This window comes from Saccopteryx bilineata, chromosome 3 (genome assembly GCF_036850765.1).
Source record: "Saccopteryx bilineata isolate mSacBil1 chromosome 3, mSacBil1_pri_phased_curated, whole genome shotgun sequence".
Classification (NCBI taxonomy): Eukaryota; Metazoa; Chordata; class Mammalia; order Chiroptera; family Emballonuridae; genus Saccopteryx; species Saccopteryx bilineata.
The window spans coordinates 146,651,836-146,670,724 of record NC_089492.1 but is presented as its reverse complement, the minus strand read 5'-3'; the positions used below and the strand labels follow the sequence as shown (position 1 = coordinate 146,670,724).

General features: G+C 40.4%; 1 protein-coding gene across 4 annotated transcripts in view; it reads right to left on the bottom strand.

Annotated features, from left to right (window-relative positions):
* The window catches only part of CHMP3 (charged multivesicular body protein 3), a 104,431-nt gene that overhangs the window by 44,436 nt on the left and 41,106 nt on the right, over nt 1-18,889 (bottom strand). For all 4 annotated transcript variants that reach the window (XM_066267661.1, XM_066267663.1, XM_066267662.1 and 1 more), the window contains one exon: nt 10,348-10,527. In XM_066267661.1, coding sequence (XP_066123758.1) covers nt 10,348-10,527 — 180 coding nt within the window. The remainder of the gene's footprint in view (nt 1-10,347; nt 10,528-18,889) is intronic.

The window sequence follows — 18,889 nt, the reverse complement described above, 5'->3', positions numbered from 1 at the left end:
GCGGTGGCGCAGTGGATAGAGCGTCGGACTGGGATGCGGAAGGACCCAGGTTCGAGACCCCCCCCCGAGGTCGCCAGCTTGAGCACGGGCTTATCTGGCTTGAGCAAAAAGCTTACCAGCTTGGACCCAAGGATGCTGGCTTCAGCAAGGAATTACTCGGTCTGCTGAAGGCCCCCGGTCAAGGCACATATGAGAGAGCAATCAATGAACTAAGGTGTCACAGCGAAAAAACTGATGATTGATGCTTCTCATCTCTCTCCACTCCTGTCTGTCTGTCCCTATCTATCCCTCTCTCTGACTCTCTAAAAAAAAAAAAAAAAAAAAATTTGAGGCCCTGGCCAATTGGCTCAGAGGTAGAGCGTGGGTATGTCCCAGGTTCGATTTCTGGTTGGGTACACAAGAGAAGGGACCATCTGCTTCTCCACCCCTCCCTCTCACTCTTCTCTCTCTCTCTCTTTCTCTCTGTATCTCTATCTCTCTCGTCCCCTCCCGAGATCATGACTCAATGGGTTTAAGTGTATCAGCCCTAGGCACTGAGGCACTAAAAATAGCTCGGTTGCAAGCATGGCCCCAGATGGGCAAAGCATCAGCCCAAGATGGGGGTTGCCAAGTGGATCCCAGTTGGGGCACAAAAGGGAGTCTGTCTCTCTATCTCCCCTCCTCTCACTTGGAAAAAGAAGAAAAATAAATAAATAAAAATAACAACATTTGAGCCCCAAAAGAAAATATCTTTGAAGAGAGTAAGATACTTCTTCCTTATAACAGAGTTTTAAAAAAAACAAAACACTTAGGCTCTGGCTGGTGACTCAGTGGATAGAGCGTCAACCCGGTATACAGAATTCCCAGGTTCGATTCCCGGTCAGGGCATACAAGAGAAGCGACCATCTTCTTCTCTCCTCCTCCTTCTCTCTTTTCTCTCTCTTCCCCTCCTGCGGCTAGTGGCTCTGTTGGTCCGAGTGTCAGTCTCAGACACTGACGATGGCTCTGTTGATTCAAGCATCTGCCCAGATGGGGGTTGTTGGGTAGATCTCAGTCCAGGCACATGCTGGAGTCTGTCTCACTATCTCCCTACCTCTTACTTGGAAAAGGAAAAGAAGAAAAAAAAAAAAGACAAACAGCTAAATAATAAATGTATACAAGGAAATATTCAACACATAATAAATAAAGAAGAAAGAGAAGAAGTAAAAAAAATACAGAATAAACATTCTGTAATATGGGGAACCCAAACTAAAGGCCATGAAAAGGAATTAGTCATGAAAAAATACTGGAACCATGCACATCTGAAAAACTTTCAAAATTTAAAGTCAAGTTTATTTCTAATTTATATGCTACAACTTGAAAGCTCAAAGGAGTGAGTTGAAGCCATGAATGCAGACCCACATTTCTCAACAATGGCATCATTGAAGGTCTGGGCTGGAAACATCTTTGTTGTAGGTAGCTGTTTATGTATTCTAGGATGTTTACCAGTATCCTTGGCTTCTACTTATGAGATGCCAATGGCAACATCTCCCCAACCCCAGTTGTCACAATCAAAAATGTCTCCAAACACAGACAAATGTCACCTGAAGGGCAAAACTGCTTTGACTTAGCCTGAAAAGAGCTGTTGAAACTGGGATTAAATTCAGCTTTGAGTATCTCAACAGCTATGGCACAAAGGTTAATAATGTCTGTGGTTATAAGATACACACTAATAGAAATATACTGTTTCACTGAGAAAGATAATTTTTTCCAGCACTAGATTCTAAAATAAATAATTTACCACAATCTTTAATGACTGCACCAGTTACTGTGTAGATAGAAGTCACAGAAATATTCTTGATATGGTTGTTTCTTATCCATTAAAAAAAGCAAAGGGCCTGACCTGTGGTGGCGCAGTGGATAAAGGATCGACCTGGAAATGCTGAGGTCTCCGGTTCGAAACCCTGGGCTTGCCTGGTCAAGGCACATATGGGAGTTGATGCTTCCAGCTCCTCCCCCCTTCTCTCTCTCCTCTCTCTCTCTCCCTCTCTCTCTCCTCTCTAAAATGAATAAATAAAATAAAAATTAAAAAAAAGGCAAAAGAATACAGTCAAAACACAGCCCAGTAAAGGTATTTTTGTGGAAAGCAAAGCTAGAGAGAGAGAGAGAGAGAGTGTGTGTGTGTGAGAAAACATAGCTTTCCGATGATCTAGCTTGCTACAAGGGTAGGACTTGAAAATTCTAGAGGAATGGTCATCTGTGTCACTTATCATTTGTGTTTTTACACTATATTTACAGCTGAGCAAAAGAAGTATTTATAAATAACAACTAAAACTAAACATGAAACAAAAAACCCCAACAACAATCTATTTGTTAGGAATTTAGATGTTTCTCACCCTTTAAAATTTTTCAATGTCATATTTTGTTTGCACAAGGGAAAATATTTCATTTGAAAAAAACAATTATGTACTATAAAAAATTTGAGTTTGTAAAACTTTTGAAGAAAAACATTTAAAACCACTGAATAAATACTACTATGGATAATAAACACAGGTATATATTTATTTTAATAGACTATTAAAATAGATTCCCATTGGGAATCACTGACCTAAGTTACAAGAGCTACTGCAACTGGAATTCAAATTACAGTAAGCCTATATAATTTTTAAGTTACAAAAAACTAAAAAATTATAAAAATGTGTTCTGATTCAATAAACTGGTTTAAATTTCACAAAAGTGATGTTTCACCTCAAAGATCCATACTTTGTAAACTCACTCTCAAGTACTCATTCACAGCACAAAATAAAACAAAGCCTAAGGCCCTGGCCGGTTGGCTCAGCGGTAGAGCTTCGGCCTGGCGTGTGGGGGACCTGGATTCGATTCCTGGCCAGGGCACATAGGAGAAGCACCCATTTGCTTCTCCACCCCCCCCTTCCTCTCTGTCTCTCTCTTCCCCTCCCGCAGCAAGGCTCCATTGGAGCAAAGATGGCCCGGGCGCTGGGGATGGCTCCTTGGCCTCTGCCCTACATGCTAGAGTGGCTCTGGTCGCAACAGAGCGACGCCTCGGATGGGTAGACATCGCCCCCTGGTGGGCAGAGCGTCGCCCCTGGTGGACGTGCTGGGTGGATCCCGGTCGGGTGCATGTGGGAGTCTGTCTGACTGTCTCTCCCCGTTTCCAGCTTCAGAAAAATACAAAAAAATAACAAAGCCTAAGAAGGAAATCACAACAGGTGCCTATGGAGAGCTGCTGCCCTGTCCTGGCCTTCCCTTTGCGTTTCTTGTTCTTCTAAACACTCTGCCCTCCCAGTCAAGGGCTCAGAGCTCCTATTTGGTCACTGCCGCCAGGACCCCACCACGGCTCAGCACCCAGGCCAGTACCACTTTTATTTTTGTGGCAAAAAAGATATATAACATAAAATTCACTCTTTCAACCAGTTTTAAATGTACAGTTCAGCCTGACCTGCAGTGGCGCAGTGGGTAAAAGCATCCACCTGAAACGCTGAGGTCACCAGTTCAAAACCCCGGGCTTGCCTGGTCAAGGCACATATGGGAGTTAATGCTTCTTGCTCCTCCCTCTGTTCTCTCTCTTTCCTCTCTCTGTCTCTTTCTGTTTCCTCTCTCTAAAACAAAAAATAAAATGTAAAAAAAAATAATGTACAGTTCAGTGGCATTAAGTACACTCACATTGCTATGCATCCATCACCACTACCTCCAGAACGTTTTTCAAACTTCCCAAACTGAAATTCTATACCAGTTTAACTCTTGACCCTCCCTCCAACTCCTGGCATCACCATTTCACTTTCTGTCTCTATGATTTGACTATATCTCATAGGAGTGGAATCATATAGTACAGTGTGTCCATAAAGTCATGATGCACTTTTGACCAGTCACAGGAAAGCAACAAAAGACATAGAAATGTGAAATCTGCACCAAATAAAAGGAAAACTCTCCCAGTTTCATACCTATTCAGTGCAGTTTGATGTGGGCTCACACACAGATTTTTTAGGGCTCCTTAGGTAGCTATCCCATATAGACTCGTCACTGACTGATGGCCTACCAGAACGGGGTTTCTCCACCAAACTGCTGGTTTCCTTCAATTGCTTATCCCACCGAGTAATGTTATTCCTATGTGGTGGCGCTTCGTTATAAACGCGCTGTTGCACTTTGGTCACAGATTCGAATTTAGCGAGCCACAGAACACACTGAACTTTCCTCTGTTCCGTCCACATCTCGACTGGCACGGCCGTGGGCTGCTCTGCTGTATACACGGTGTTACGTCATCATCTGCTCAAGCGCACATGCTGCCACATCATCCTACTGAAACTGGGAGGGTTTTCCTTTCATTTGGTGCATATTTCACTTTTCTATCATCTTTTGTTGCTTTCCTGTGACTGGTCAAAAGTGCACCATGACTTTATGGACACACTGTATTTGTCCTTGTGTCGTAAGTGTATTTCACTTAGTATAATGCCTTCAAGCTTCATCCATTTCTAATGTGTCAGAATTTTTAAAAACTTACATTGATTGATTGAGAGAGAGAGAAAGAGACTGATTTGTTGTTCTATTTATTTATGCATTCATTGGTTGATTCTTGAATGTGCCCTGACTGAATATCAAACCTGCAACCTTGGGGATTGGGGACTATGGTCTAACCAACTGAGCTATCACCCAACCAGGATTCATGTGTCAGAATCTTTTTCTTTTTTAAGACTGAATATTCATTGTGTGTATGTACTACATTTTGTTTATTCATTTATCTTTCAAGGGACACCTGGGTTGCATTTACCTTTTTCCCATTGTGAATAACTTTGTTAAGAACATGGGTGCACACAACTGAATCCCTACTTTCAATTCTTTTGAGTAAATACCCAGAAGTGGAATTGCTGCATCACATGGTAATTCTATTTCTTGTTCCACCTTTAAACCTTTCTCTTAACTTTCTCTCCTTAATTTAAGCATACTCATCTGTCTTAGTCTGTGAGAAGCTGCTGTCAGAAAGCTATCACTTGGAAAACATCTGATCATGACAATGTATGTATTAATAGCTGATAAGGCTTAACATTTACCCTTCCCAGGAACATCTACATTTTACCAGAGGAACACGATTGCATCAAATGGTGGCTTTTCAAAGCCACAACAGCCTGACCTTTATCCACAACAGCACAGTGGATAAAGCGTAGACCTGGAATGCTGATGCTACCAGTTCAAAACTCTGGGCTTGCCTGGTCAGGGCACATATGGAAGTTGATGCTTCCTGCTACTCCCCCCTCTTCTCTCTCTCTCTCTCTCTCTCTCTCTCTCTCTCACTAAAGTTAAAAAAAAAATCAAAGCTACACAGGCTGGGGAATGGGAGAGAGCCTATCTGAAGCAAGAACTCTCAGGCACTCACACTATTTCTAGTTTTCTCTTTTCTCACTCCCTAAATGTGGACTCCTCCTCTTCCCTGTTCCAGACCCCATCCTCAGTTATTTTCTCTGCTCCTGAATTTACCAACATGCAACACCATACTACAAACCCTCTCAACAACCTCCCTGGGGGTTCCGTCCATCAGGTAGTGTATCTGGTGGTGGGGAAGCCAGGTGATCCTCATCCAGTGAATATGGACAGCCTCAGATAGAATCTCCTTTCTCTCTTAGGCCTGTTCCTCTCCATACATTTCCAGTGTCTTTTAGTGGCCCTGCAGTCTTTCCATGTTAAGGGTTGGAAGCATCTCAGGCTTGTTTATACCTTCACCAAGTTCTACTTACTGTGCATCAGAACAGTTCTTCCTTTTATCCTCTCTTCCACTCCTTCCCATTAGAGTGACCTATTCAGGCTCTGCCCACTACTTCCCATGGTCCACAGCCCCCCATCTTGCTGCAATGGCAGTCTGTGCTTACAGTGGCCCAGGTCAGGCCAAGGCTCTCCACTGCCTACAAAATGAAACTACAACTCCTCAGTGTAACTCTCAAAATTGTGACTCCAAATAACTTTCCCTGCTCTACCTCCCACTGCTTCCCTAATGCATTCTTGTCAAACTGAACCAAGTACTGTTGGCAGGACACAGCCTGAAACATTTTATCTGAGCCTCTGTGTGCCCTGGTTTATTGACTCAGGTGCCTTCCCGATTCTCCTCCAAATCCTTTCCCTCTGAACTCCCACTGCACTTTATCTGCACCATCACCACAGCACATCTCAACCTGAACTCATCTCTAAGAAACCTTGCTTTTAACAACTGTGCAAACTGTGTTCTTCCCTGCTCATCCTCATTGACCGTGAACCTGAGAGTGGCGGTTCCCAAGGAAGCGTCAGTGTCTGGAGTGCACTGTTCTCTTTGGCCCCATGGCCATCACACAGCTGGTACTATAGCTGGAACATTCTCCCATCACAGATACTTAATAGCATATCCTCCTTCAGATCTCATCCAGGCTTATAAGGAGCCATCAGCATCTTACACTGCACTTCCCTTTTAATTCACTATTATAGACACACATTTATTTATTATTTTGTATTAAATTTACCGATTATTTGCTTTTTACCTCATACCTAAAGGGCAATGACTGCCCATAATGTTCACTACTTATCTCCAGTGCCCAGCAATGTATATAGCACATAATAGGGACTAAAAGAATGTATTTTTAAATGTATTAACATTTTGCTCTTTGTAGCTTAGTCTATTTGCTGAGGAGAATGGAGAAGGTTCTCATGAACCCTACACTTAATTCAGCCTCCCTCATTCTCCCCCCCACCCTTTCTTTCTTAAAAAAGAAGAGAGAGATAGGGAAGAAGGTAATGGTGGGGAAAAGAAGCTATGAGACCCAATATAAGAAACAAAAAATTTCAAAAAGAAGACTATCAATAATAAGTAACAACACTGCATTGATAAAATAAGAATAGGATATTTTTTTTAAAAGGAACTATTGGTGAACTCTTTGCTGAAAATAAAAATTAAGATAGCCAAAATAAATAAATCATGAGAATAAATGAAATATAAAGTTGAGGAAACTTCTTAGAAAGTAGAAAACAAAGACTAAATTGATGATGACAATGATGATAATATTTAGAACCTACAATATATAACAACTACCATGTGCCAGGCACTGACTTAAGCATTACAACTATCTTATGAGAAAGGTACTACCATTAATCTCAAAACAGAAAATAGGAAAGCTAATTAAAGGATCAATCTGGAAAATCTAACTGACTAAAATATTTTGCTTACATAAAAAAGAACAAAAAGCGTAACAGCAATAGCAACAACAAAAACCCAGAAAATGCAGTGAGTAGAAAGACCAAGGAACAGAAGGAATAGAACCCTTGTTTTTTAGAAATCCACATGGAAACATTTACAGTTGAAATTATATGTCTTAGATTCCTAGAGGAAAATATGGGGAGTAGGTGGGGATACAGACGAAGTAAAAAGAGCCCAGATTACTGTTGAATGAGCATACTGACTTTGATTTACCCATTAAGATATGAATGGAAATGCCAACTATACAGTTAGTGATAAAGTCGGCCTGAAGATAAAAATTCTAAACTCAACAGTATTTTAAAAGCATGGGGTTAGATGAGATTACAAGGTTAGAGTGAAATGGAAAAGAATAGAGGATATAGAACAGAGAGCCTTAAAGCACTTTAACATTTCAAGATCAAAGAACAGATTTTATTTTTCAATTGTGATAAAGTCACAAAATAACATATATATAAAATATTGTATGTTGTTACAAATGTATATTTAAAGGGTAACTGGCTCCTGACTTATGTGCAGTACATAGGAGAGCTTTTCTCATGTTTACTACATGCTGTTGGAGAAAAAATTTTTTCCACTAATTTCATTAATGATTATTTGTTAGCTATAATTGCTTGAAAAGGTTTTTTGGAATCAGTACACAGGAAGAAAATGTGAACAAAAAGGGCAATCAAGTTCACTAGTTCCCAGAGAAATGTTAAAACAACACTTTCAAAATTTAAAAAGTTCAATAATATCAAAAGGTATGGAAAAAAGAATTCTCATCTGCTGTGGGCGGAAATAAAAATTAAAACCTCTTTGGAAAGCAATTTTTCAATTCTAGAATAATTTAAATCTAGCAATTCCACTTCTGAGTCTATAACTGACCTAAAGAAGCCATTACACATGTGAAAGAATGAAAAGACATTCACGGCAGCACTACTGGTAAGAGCAAACACTGCAAACAGCCTAAATGTCCATCAGTCGGGGCAAAAAAATAAAATATGATACATCCATGTGATGGAATACCATCCACTAGTTAAAATATTTATCGTTATATTTTAAAAATACAATGGTAATTGGGAAACAAGACACAGAACAGTATGTACAGTATTAATACCAGTTATATAAATTTTTTAAGATTTATGATAACTAGTTTCCTCAGCAGAGGTTGAGAGAGAAAGGAATGGAATTGGGAAGGCATATTAAAGGAACTTTAAACTTAATAAATAAGGTTTTATTTCTTTTATAATGTAAAAACTAAGGCAAATATAATAAAATGTCAAAAAAAATTTGGCTCTGGGCAATAGGTGCATAAGTACCTACTATATTATCCTGTGTACTTTTATCTTTGCAATTAGGGGAGGAAAAAGTTGTGCATACAGTGCTTTATTTGTATAGGAAGAAAAGACAGAATAAGCAATGTTTTCTGATGTTGATTCAGTAAAGAAAATAATGAAAAATCTTAAATTAATTTTCTTATGGTCACCTCACTGGTGGTGGCGCAGTGGATATAGAATAGACCTGGGCCCTGGCCGGTTGGCTCAGTGGTAGAGCATCGGCCTGGCATGCAGAAGTCCCGGTTCGATTCCCGGCCAGGGCACACAGGAGAAGCGCCCATTTGCTTCTCCACCCCTCCCCCTCTCCTTCCTCTCTGTCTCTCTCTTCCCCTCCCGCAGCCGAGGCTCCATTGGAGCAAAGATGGCCCGGGCCCTGGGGATGGCTCCTTGGCCTCTGCCCCAGGCGCTAGAGTGGCTCTGGTCACAACAGAGCGAGGCCCTGGAGGGGCAGAGCATCGCCCCCTGGTGGGCAGAGCCTCGCCCCTGGTGGGCATGCCGGGTGGATCCCGGTTGGATCCCGGTTGGGCGCATGCGGGAGTCTGTCTGACTGTCTCTCCCCGTTTCCAGCTTCAGGAAAAAAAAAAAAAAAAAAAAAAAAAGACCTGGGATGTTGATGACCCAGGTTTGAAACCCCGAAGTCACCAGCTTGAGCATGGGATCATCAACATGATCCCAAGGTCACTGGTTTGAGCCCAAAGGTCACTGACTTGAGCCCAAGGTCACTGGCTTGAGCACGGGGTCACTGGCTCAGCTAGAGCCACCAGGTCAAGGCACACATGAGAAGCAATCAATGAACAATTAAAGTGCCACAACTTCGAGTTGATGTTTCTCATCTTTCTCCCTTCCTGTCTCTCAGTTTAAAAAAAAAAGATAAAGGTTTCTTGTGGTCAAATGAACATGCATCTTTTGAGCATGTTGCATAAAAAATAAGGAACAAACATAAAACTTTCAAAACTAGCTTCAAAAGGCAAGAGTACTTACTTGAACTTTCAAAATGACAGGATTTCTTGATGGTACTGAGTACTTGCTTGTTCAAAAGTGACAAATCTAGTATTTAAAGAGTCTAAATGCATTACTCTAGGGCTGGAATAACAGTTTTTAAAAATTAAGAAAATGTGGTATAAAGTTTTTCATATTTTTACTTTACCCAACCCATTACTTTCTTCAGTACCTGGAAAAAGAAACTGATATATTTATTATTCTGCATATTTAAAAACCACATTTTAGTGTTAAAATTGTATGTAAAGAAATACCTTCAGAACCAAATACAACAAAATAATGGATTAGGTACTAATTTGGCATCAGCCTTTAAAATGAAACATTCAGTCTTCCAACTTTTGAGTGTGATCTAGTATCTGATAGAGAACTGAAAATAACTCTTTAGTGAAAAATTTCTCCACAATTCTGGGTCCATACTCAGTCTAAATTTCTGATAGTCACTTGTTGCCATTCTCAGCAACTACAATTCTGAATTAGGACTTCTTCATTTAACAGAAATTAAGAACAGAGACCAACTGGATGTAAAATTTAACCTATGACTCACTTTCAGGTCACTTTATAACACTGATCACAAGAAGAAATACATTCTAACTTTTAAACAAAGCAGTTTTATGTGTAGATTTTTGCCATTGTTTCAACAGCACTGGCAAAAGAAAATAACAATAAAATAATGATAGTAATATTTTGCATTTTGTGTAACACCCAAACTAAGACAATGATAAAAGATAAAAATCAGAGCTGAGACTGTTCTTCCTATTCACGGAAACCAATACCAACAGTAACAGCGAGAGCACTAACATTAACTATTGATATATAATTGGCTGTAAGCAATGGCCATCTTACCCAGCTGGTTCTTCATCCCCATGAGCACAGAGTTCATGTGAGCTTTGGACGCATAGAGCTTGCTGACAGCCTTCTTTGACCTGATCATCTCCTTGGCCAGAACCACACAGACTTCTTTCTGACCCTTCTTGGCAGCATCTTTCACAGATCGTTTCACTTTTTCTTCTTCTCTTTGAATATCTAAATTTAAAGCATAATACAAACACCTAAAAATTAAGAGTAAACCAGGAGATTTATTGGTACTCAAATCTGTTCTTACTGTGATCTAAAAGTGTGTTAATTAGGAAAAGAGCCTGACCAGGTAGTGGCACAGTGGATTTAGCGTCGGACTGGGACGCAGAAGATCCAGGTTCAAAACCCTGAGGTCATTGGCTTGAGCATAGGCTCATCCAGCTTGAGCCCAAAGGCCGCTGGGTTGAGCAAGGGGTCACTCACTCTGCTAGAGCCCCCTGGTCAAGGTCAGTAAATCTGTCATCTGGCCTTCCTCAGCAACATTTTCTGTTGATATATTTTCTGTTGAATGGGCAATATTTCTTTGTATGCCTTGTGATTTTCTGTTGCTGCTGCTGAAAATGGGACAGTCAAATCATCACGATAACTGTGGAAATCAGATTCTCCCACATGTCCCAAATTTGCTGTTTTCCGTTTTTATTGTTTGTAGGGTGTATATGCTGAGAATCAGCTTTGGTTGTAAACTTAAAAGAATTATCAGATCTTTTCAGACTTTGCATCTTGCCCTGTGCATGCACAGTGACCTTCTATATTCTTCTATATATTGTAGTTGATTTGAATTTTAGTCCTTAATGTAAAATAGCCCTGGCCAGTTGGCTCAGTGATAGCGTGTCGGCCCGGCATGTGGAAGTCCCAGGTTCGATTCCCACTCAGGGCACACAGGAGAAGTAGCCATCTGCTTCTCCACCCTTCCCCCTCTCCTTCCTCTCTTTCTCTTCCCCTTCCACAGCCAAGGATCCACTGAAGCACAGTCGGCCCAGGTGCTGAGGATGGCTTCATGGCCTCCGTCTCAGGTGCTAGAATGGCTCCAGCTGCAGCGAGCACTGCCCCAGATGGGCAGAGCATTGCCCACTGGTGGGCATGCCTGGCGGATCCTGGTTGGGCGCATGCAGGAGTCTGTCTCTCTGCCTCCCCCCTACTTCTCACTTTGGAAACTACAAAAAAATTTTTTTTTAATAAATTAATTTTTCTAAAAAGTAAAATGATGCAGTTGTGTGGAAAACACTACGGTAGTTCCTCAAAATGTAAGTATAAAATTACCATGTGACCTGTAAGTTCACACTCCTGGGTATATACACAAAAGAATTTAAAGCAGAGACTCAAACAGATATTGTACAGTCATGTTTATAAAAGCATATTCAACAGCCAAAAGATAGAAACAACCCAAGTGTCCATTGATAAATGAATAAACAAAATGAAATATAGACATACCATAGTATATTATCCAGTCTTAAAAAGAAAATTCTGATATATGCTATACATGGGTGAACTGTAAAAACATTATGGTAAGTAAAATTACCCAGATGTGAAGGAAAAAGTATTATTAGATTCCACTTATATGCGGTACATAAAATAGTCAAACTATATACAAAGGGAAAGAGAGCAGAACAGTGATTACCAGGAGATGTGGGAGAGGGGGAAACGGGGAGTTACTGTTTAATGGTACAGAGCTTCAGTATGAGATGAAGGATTAGTTCTAGAGATGAATAGTGGTGATGGTTACACAGCAATGTGAATAATGTTATTGAATAGTATACTCAAAAATGATTAAAATGGTCAATTTTATGTTAGGTATATTTTACTATGAAAAAAATTTAAAATCATCAAAAATATATGATCCATTTATAAACAAGTGTTTGTATATAATTACAACTATAGACAGAAATATATCTGGAAGGATGATCACCAAAATGTTCTTTCTGGGTGGTAGGATTTCAGGATAATTTTAACTTTCTTATTTATACTTTGCTGCATCACTGTGTATATTATTACCTTTATAGTTATGGGGAGCAAGCTGTGTTCATTTGTGAGGAGTAAAATGAATGATGTAAATTTATTCCAATACTGCTAATCATGAATACTCTGAATGTGTTACATTTGAATGAAAGCTAAAAATGTGGACTACCATAAGTCCTCCATGATATAGGAACTACCTGTAGCTATACTTTGCTTTACTGAAATTACTGCTGCTTTTCTTTGAATTTTTTATTGAAGTATATCATACTTATAGAAAAGTACACAAAACTGCAGAGCTATATACATTTTCAAAAATTAAATACACCAATGTAACCAGGAACAAGATTAAGAAAGAGAACATTATCAACATGTCATCATGTCCCTTATGTCCCCCTTAATTTGCCATGTTCCCAACAAGAGAAACCAGTACCTAACTTCTAAGATCATGGTATTGTATGTACTAATTTTATGCACTAATTAATTTTTTTTAAATCCATTCACTTTGACTGCTAATATAAAACTAAACGAAAGACCCTAAAGTGTTTCTATAGTAAGTACTCATATGCAAATAGCATTTAAAGCAATCACATTACTTCAAAGTCCTTTTTTATTTTAAATCAGTATCAATGTAGTAAACTCTGTACTCTATGACAGGTACTGTCCTAAACACTTCACACACATCTGTAGATTTAATTCTCACAATGCTATGAGATTTAAGAAATTTTACTATGGATAGATGACTGATAGCAAAGAGAGTTTAAACTTGGTACTGTTAAGACTCCAAAACACATAATCTTTTTCAGATATCAGTTTAGTTAGTTAACTAATAAACTGCTATGAAATACCATGAAAAAAAAAAGGGTTTGTGGATCATTTAACAAGATAAGTGAGCTATGGATGTGCGAAGGTATAGAATGAGCAAGAATAAACAAGGCTTTTGAGACACTAACTGAATTTATAAGGTTTCTAAAATAACACAAATCAACTGAGCTATTATTGTCATAAGTTTACTTCTACATGTTATAAGCCTCACATTACTATTTCCACATTTATTTATTTTTTGTATTTTTCCGAAGCTGGAAACAGGGATAGACAGTCAGACAGACTCCCGCATGTGCCCGACTGGGATCCACCCGGCACGCCCACCAGGGGGCAACGCTCTGCCCACCAGGGGGCGACGCTCTGCCCCTCCAGAGCCTCGCTCTGTTGCGACCAGAGCCACTCTAGCGCCTGGGGCAGAGGCCAAGGAGCCATCCCCAGCGCCCGGGCCATCCTTGCTCCAATGGAGCCTCGGCTGCGGGAGGGGAAGAGAGAGACAGAGAGGAAGGAGAGGGGGAGGGGTGGAGAAGCAGATAGGTGCTTCTCTTGTGTGTCCTGGTCAGGAATCGAACCCGGGACTTCTGCATGCCAGGCCGATGCTCTACCACTGAGCCAACCGGCCAGGGCCTACTATTTCCACTTTAAACAGTCAATAATTTTTAAAAGAAATTTTAAAAAGAGAAAAAAATTATTCATATTTATTTATATACTTACTATTTCCAGTATACTTCATTGCTCTGGGTAGACTCAAATTTGTATCTGGTATTCCTTCAGCTTCCAACTTCCTTTAACCCTTTCATGTACGTAATAGTGCCTCCTGACCATCCAGAGTACATGTATATTTTTAAACTTAAATGTATGTTCTTTAAACTTAAACTAAATGTATGTTCTTCTTGTTTCCATAAATTGGTTATCAAACAAACATGATTTTAAGTTAATAAAACTGTAACTGGAACTAATTTCATTTTTTGAAAAAAGAAAAAACTCACTTCCGGGGGTCAGCAAGCATTAAAAAAACTCACTACACAAAGGGTTACAATTTATTGTACTGTAGATCTACTGGCAATAGGTTCTCTTAGCTTTTGTATGAAAACATTTTTATTTCATCTTCACCTTTGGATGCTATTTTTTTTTTTTTTTTCTTCTGTATTTTTCTGAAGCCGGAAGAGGGGAGAGACAGTCAGACAGACTCCCGCATGCGCCCCACCGGGATCCACCTGGCACGCCCACCAGGGGGCGTCGCTCTGTTGTGACCAGAGCCACTCTAGCGCCTGGGGCGGAGGCCAAGGATCCATCCCCAGCACCCGGGCCATCTTTGCTACAGTGGAGCCTCGGCTGCGGGAGGGGAAGAGAGAGACAGAGAGGAAGGAGGGGGAGGGGTGGAGAAGCAGATGGGCGCTTCTCCTGTGTGCCCTGGCCAGGAATCGAACCCGGGACTTCTGCACGCCAGGCCGACGCTCTACCACTGAGCGAACCGGCCAGGGCTGGATGCTATTTTCAATGGATATAGATTCTAGGATAATTGGAGGGGTTTTTTCATCATATTAAAGATAATTGTGGTTTGCATTGCTTCTGATAAGAAAATTTTAATTATTATTCTTTTTTTTTTTTTTTTTTTTGTATTTTTCTGAAGCTGGAAACGGGGAGAGACAGTCAGACAGACTCCCGCATGTGCCCGACCAGGATCCACCCAGCACACCCACCAGAGGTGACGCTCTGCCCACCAGGGGGCGATGCTCTGCCCCTCCGGGGCGTTGCTCTGCCGCACCAGAGCCACTCTAGCGCCTGGAGCAGAGGCCAAGGAGCCATCCCCAGCACCCGGGCCATCTTTGCTCCAATGGAGCCTTGGCTGAGGGAGGGGAAGAGAGAGACAGAGAGGAAGGGGGGGGTGGAGAAGCAAATGGGCGCTTCTCCTATGTGCCCTGGCCGGGAATCGAACCTGGGTTCCCTGCACGCCAGGCCGACGCTCTACCGCTGAGCCAACCAGCCAGGGCCTAATTATTATTCTTATTGTTTCTTATTCAGTGTCTTTTTGCTCAGTCTGTTTTCTCTACTAACCTTCAGTGATTTGTAATATAATACCTTGGTATGGTTTTATATTGATCCTGTTTGAAGAATTCCTTGTATATGTGGGTTTGCAGTTTTCATTAGGTATCATTTTATCTGATCTTTTCCTGACTCCTTGCCAGAGACTCAAATTACATGTTGGATCATTTTGTTTTTCCACTGGTCACTGATGCTCTGTTCATTTTTATAAACTTTTTTCTCTCTGTACTATAGTTTTAATAGTTTGCACTGCCACCTTCAGTTTCACTGATCATGTTTTCTGTAGTGTCTAATCTGCTTGTTAACCCATTTGGTGAAGTTTTTATTTTATTTTACTTTATTTCAGACCTTTTATCTCTGGAAGTTCCATTTTGCTCTTTCTATACCTTCTTTTTATCTCCTTATTGTGTTCATGTTTTCCTTTAAGTTCTTCAACATATAATAGTTGTGTAAAATGTATGTCTGTTTTTGATCACCTGTTTTTTCTGGATCTATTTATATACAGACTTCTAATTTTGGGTCCCACTTTCTTTACTTCCTCCCAGTAAATTTTTTGTTCTTTAAAGATCATCCAGCTTTATTTTAGAAGACAGTTAAACTGCCTAGAGATCAGCTTTGAAGACTTGATTTTAAGCTTTGGTACAGCCTTAAAGTACCCTTTAATCTAGGGCTGCTTTAACTTTAATATGAAGGCATAACCTTTCTAGGGTCTCTACTGAATGTCCCAAATGTTCCTGTGTGCGATCAGAACCCTACTATCTCTCTCAATTATTTGTTAGTGCTAGAACTGTTGGGCTTATGACCTCCTAGTAGTTGTTCTATCCTCAGTAATTGTTCTTTGCCCAACAACTTGAAATTTCTTCTAAATATTCAGAACTTAGTATTTAGTGACAGACTCTATGGGACCCCATAGACATATTTGGAGCTCTTTCTCTAGGCAATGCCCTTCTCTCTGATATCCTGCCCCACAAATTCCAGCCACTGCAGCCTCCCTGATCCTTGATCTCTGTTTACTCAAGTCAGTGAGACCATCATGATCTACTTGGAATCTCCTTCCCTTTCCCCTTCCATGTACTATGTGTGATCTAGAAAGTTTCTCAAGGCAGAAAATCAGAGACATATTATGGCTCTCTCACTTTAGCCCCTTCTCTCAGTGATCAAAATTCTGCATTGCCAGCTGTTTACAAATAGATGTTTCATAGACTCTGCCCAGTTATTCCTTTATATACAATGGGAGTGCAAGTCCGAAATCCTTACTCCATCATGGCTGGAAATGAAATTCCCCTCTCCAATTTTTTTTTTAAGGAAGTGCTACTGGAATAGCTGTATGATATTAATTTGTCTCCAATCATGTAAGTGTTAAAAAACATAAGAGGTTTTTTCTTTTTTCTTAAATGAGGGGAGAAGGAGAAACAGATTCTTACATGTGCTCAACTGAGATAGACCCAGCAACACCCATCTGGAGCCAATGCTCAAAACAACCAAGCTATTTTTAGCACCTGAGGCTGATGCTCACACCAACTGAGCCACTGACTGTGAGAGGGGAAGAAAGAAAGAAGAAGGAGAAGGGGAAGCAAAGCAGACAGTCGATTCTCATTTGCACCCTGACCAGGGATCAAACCCGGGAGTTCCATTTGCTGGACTAATACTCTATCTACTGAGACAACTGGCCAGGGCTAAAAATCATAAAAGTTTAAACATTATTATTTCTTTGCAAGGTACCTTAATTTTAAGTGGTACTTAACAATTAACTTTACTTAAAAATATATCTTCCTCATTCTACAGTCAAGCTAAAATAGAATAGTGGAAATCGAATTATATTTCTTATTATATAGTTTATATAATTTGAATTCCATAACACAGGGGTTGAGAACCTTTTTGGCTGAGAGAACCATGAACGCCACATATTTTAAAACGTAATTCCGTGAGAGCCATCCAATATGTTTAACACTAAATATTGGGTTGGGGAATAAGTTCATAGCATTTTTACCGAAGACTTTTATTTAAACAAAAAACAATAATTATATCAATAAGTTAATTATATATTCGACTTTGCTGTTTACAACCTCTTCCCACCTCTTGACCAATTTGTTGATGCCGTTCTGCCAAAAATCGCCTGATCTGGTGTCAAAGAAGTTGTTGAGCCACTTTTTAAGGACCTCTTTGTTATCGAAGGTAACGCCCTTCATATGGTTTGACAGGGAGCGGAAAAGATGGTAATCGGTCGGTGCAAGGTCCGGAGAATACAGCAGATGCTGAAGGACCTCCCATTCGAGCTCTTGGAATGCGGCTTTGACGACTTGTGCAACATGGGGCCTGGCGTTGTCGTGAAGGAGTATGGTTTGACCATGTCGATCAGGTCTTTTCAGTCAAATAGCCTCATTCACGCGGTGTAGCTGGGCAATGTAGAGCTCCTTGTTGACCGTGGCATTCTTTTCAAGCATTTCCCAGTTCTTCGTCGAATTCAGAAGGCCTTCCGCTGCGGCATGTGTCATCGACGTCAAAGTCGCCATTTTTGAACTTTGCAAACCATTTCCGTGCTGTAGACTCGCCTATGACACCTTCTCCATACACGTCGCAAATGTCCCAGGCTGCTTCGGCAGCTTTTTGACCTCGATGAAAAGCAAAGAAGAGCAGGTGTCGAAAATGTTGATTTTTGCCTCCTGGGTATTCCATTTCTAAGCCTCAAAACTAATAAAAAATTAAATAACTCAAAAATACAATTAACATAGTTTTGTAGAGCAGAAAGAGTTTTATCGAATGAATACCCTTTGCCAAACAGCAAACAAATCGTTGTAAAATAAAAGAAAATATAAAAACACTACGAACTTATTCCCCAACCCAATACAAGTAAATGTGTGCATTTTATGTAAGACCAACACTTTTAAAGTACAATAAGTCTCTGAACTCTTTTTAATAACATTATGCTGTTGCTAACCAATGATGAATAAAGTACTTCTCATCATTAATGCGACTTCTGGTGCTGCATGATTTTGCTGATGGCTTTGTAGTCTGGTTGATACGTGGTGAGTGAGGTTAAGCTTCATGAAGGCGTTGAGACTTCCATCCATTAAACATGATCGTAGGTTGGTCTTAATGTTCTTTAGATGTGAAAAAGACTGCTCACATGCATATGTAGAGCCAAACATTGTCATTACAGCAATACTCACACGCTGCAGTGTGTGGTATGTGACAGGAAACGCGTTCCAAGTTTTGACAATCAGCTGGTCTGCAGTTTGAAGTTTTTTCATTTCTCCCCACTTGTGTTTGCTCGCCAACTGTGCTTGCTGTCATGCAAGTCTTTCCAAATCTTCATTCAGTGACCTGAACTTATTCACCCACATGTCTGAGGCCTTCAGGTCAGCAGCTTGTAGCTCAAAATCTCTGATGGAGACATCGGGGATGTAACTCAGGTCAGCGCTGTCCTCTGCACATTTGTGTGGATGGGTGATGAACTTAAAAAAACGAGTGTGCTCATGAAATTCTCCAAAGCGCGATTTGAATGACTGCAGGAGATTAGATGTAAAGCCCGCTAGCTGCTGGAGATCAAGATGTTGAGCAGAGTCACTTGCTGTGCATGCATCTTTAAACTCTCCCAGTTTTTCAAAGTGTAGTAAAAGACCTGTTTCAATGTCAGCAATGAAGAGTTCTAGCTTGTTTTCAACTGCAAACACTGCTTGTTGAAGGGATAAGACTGTATTTCCAACAC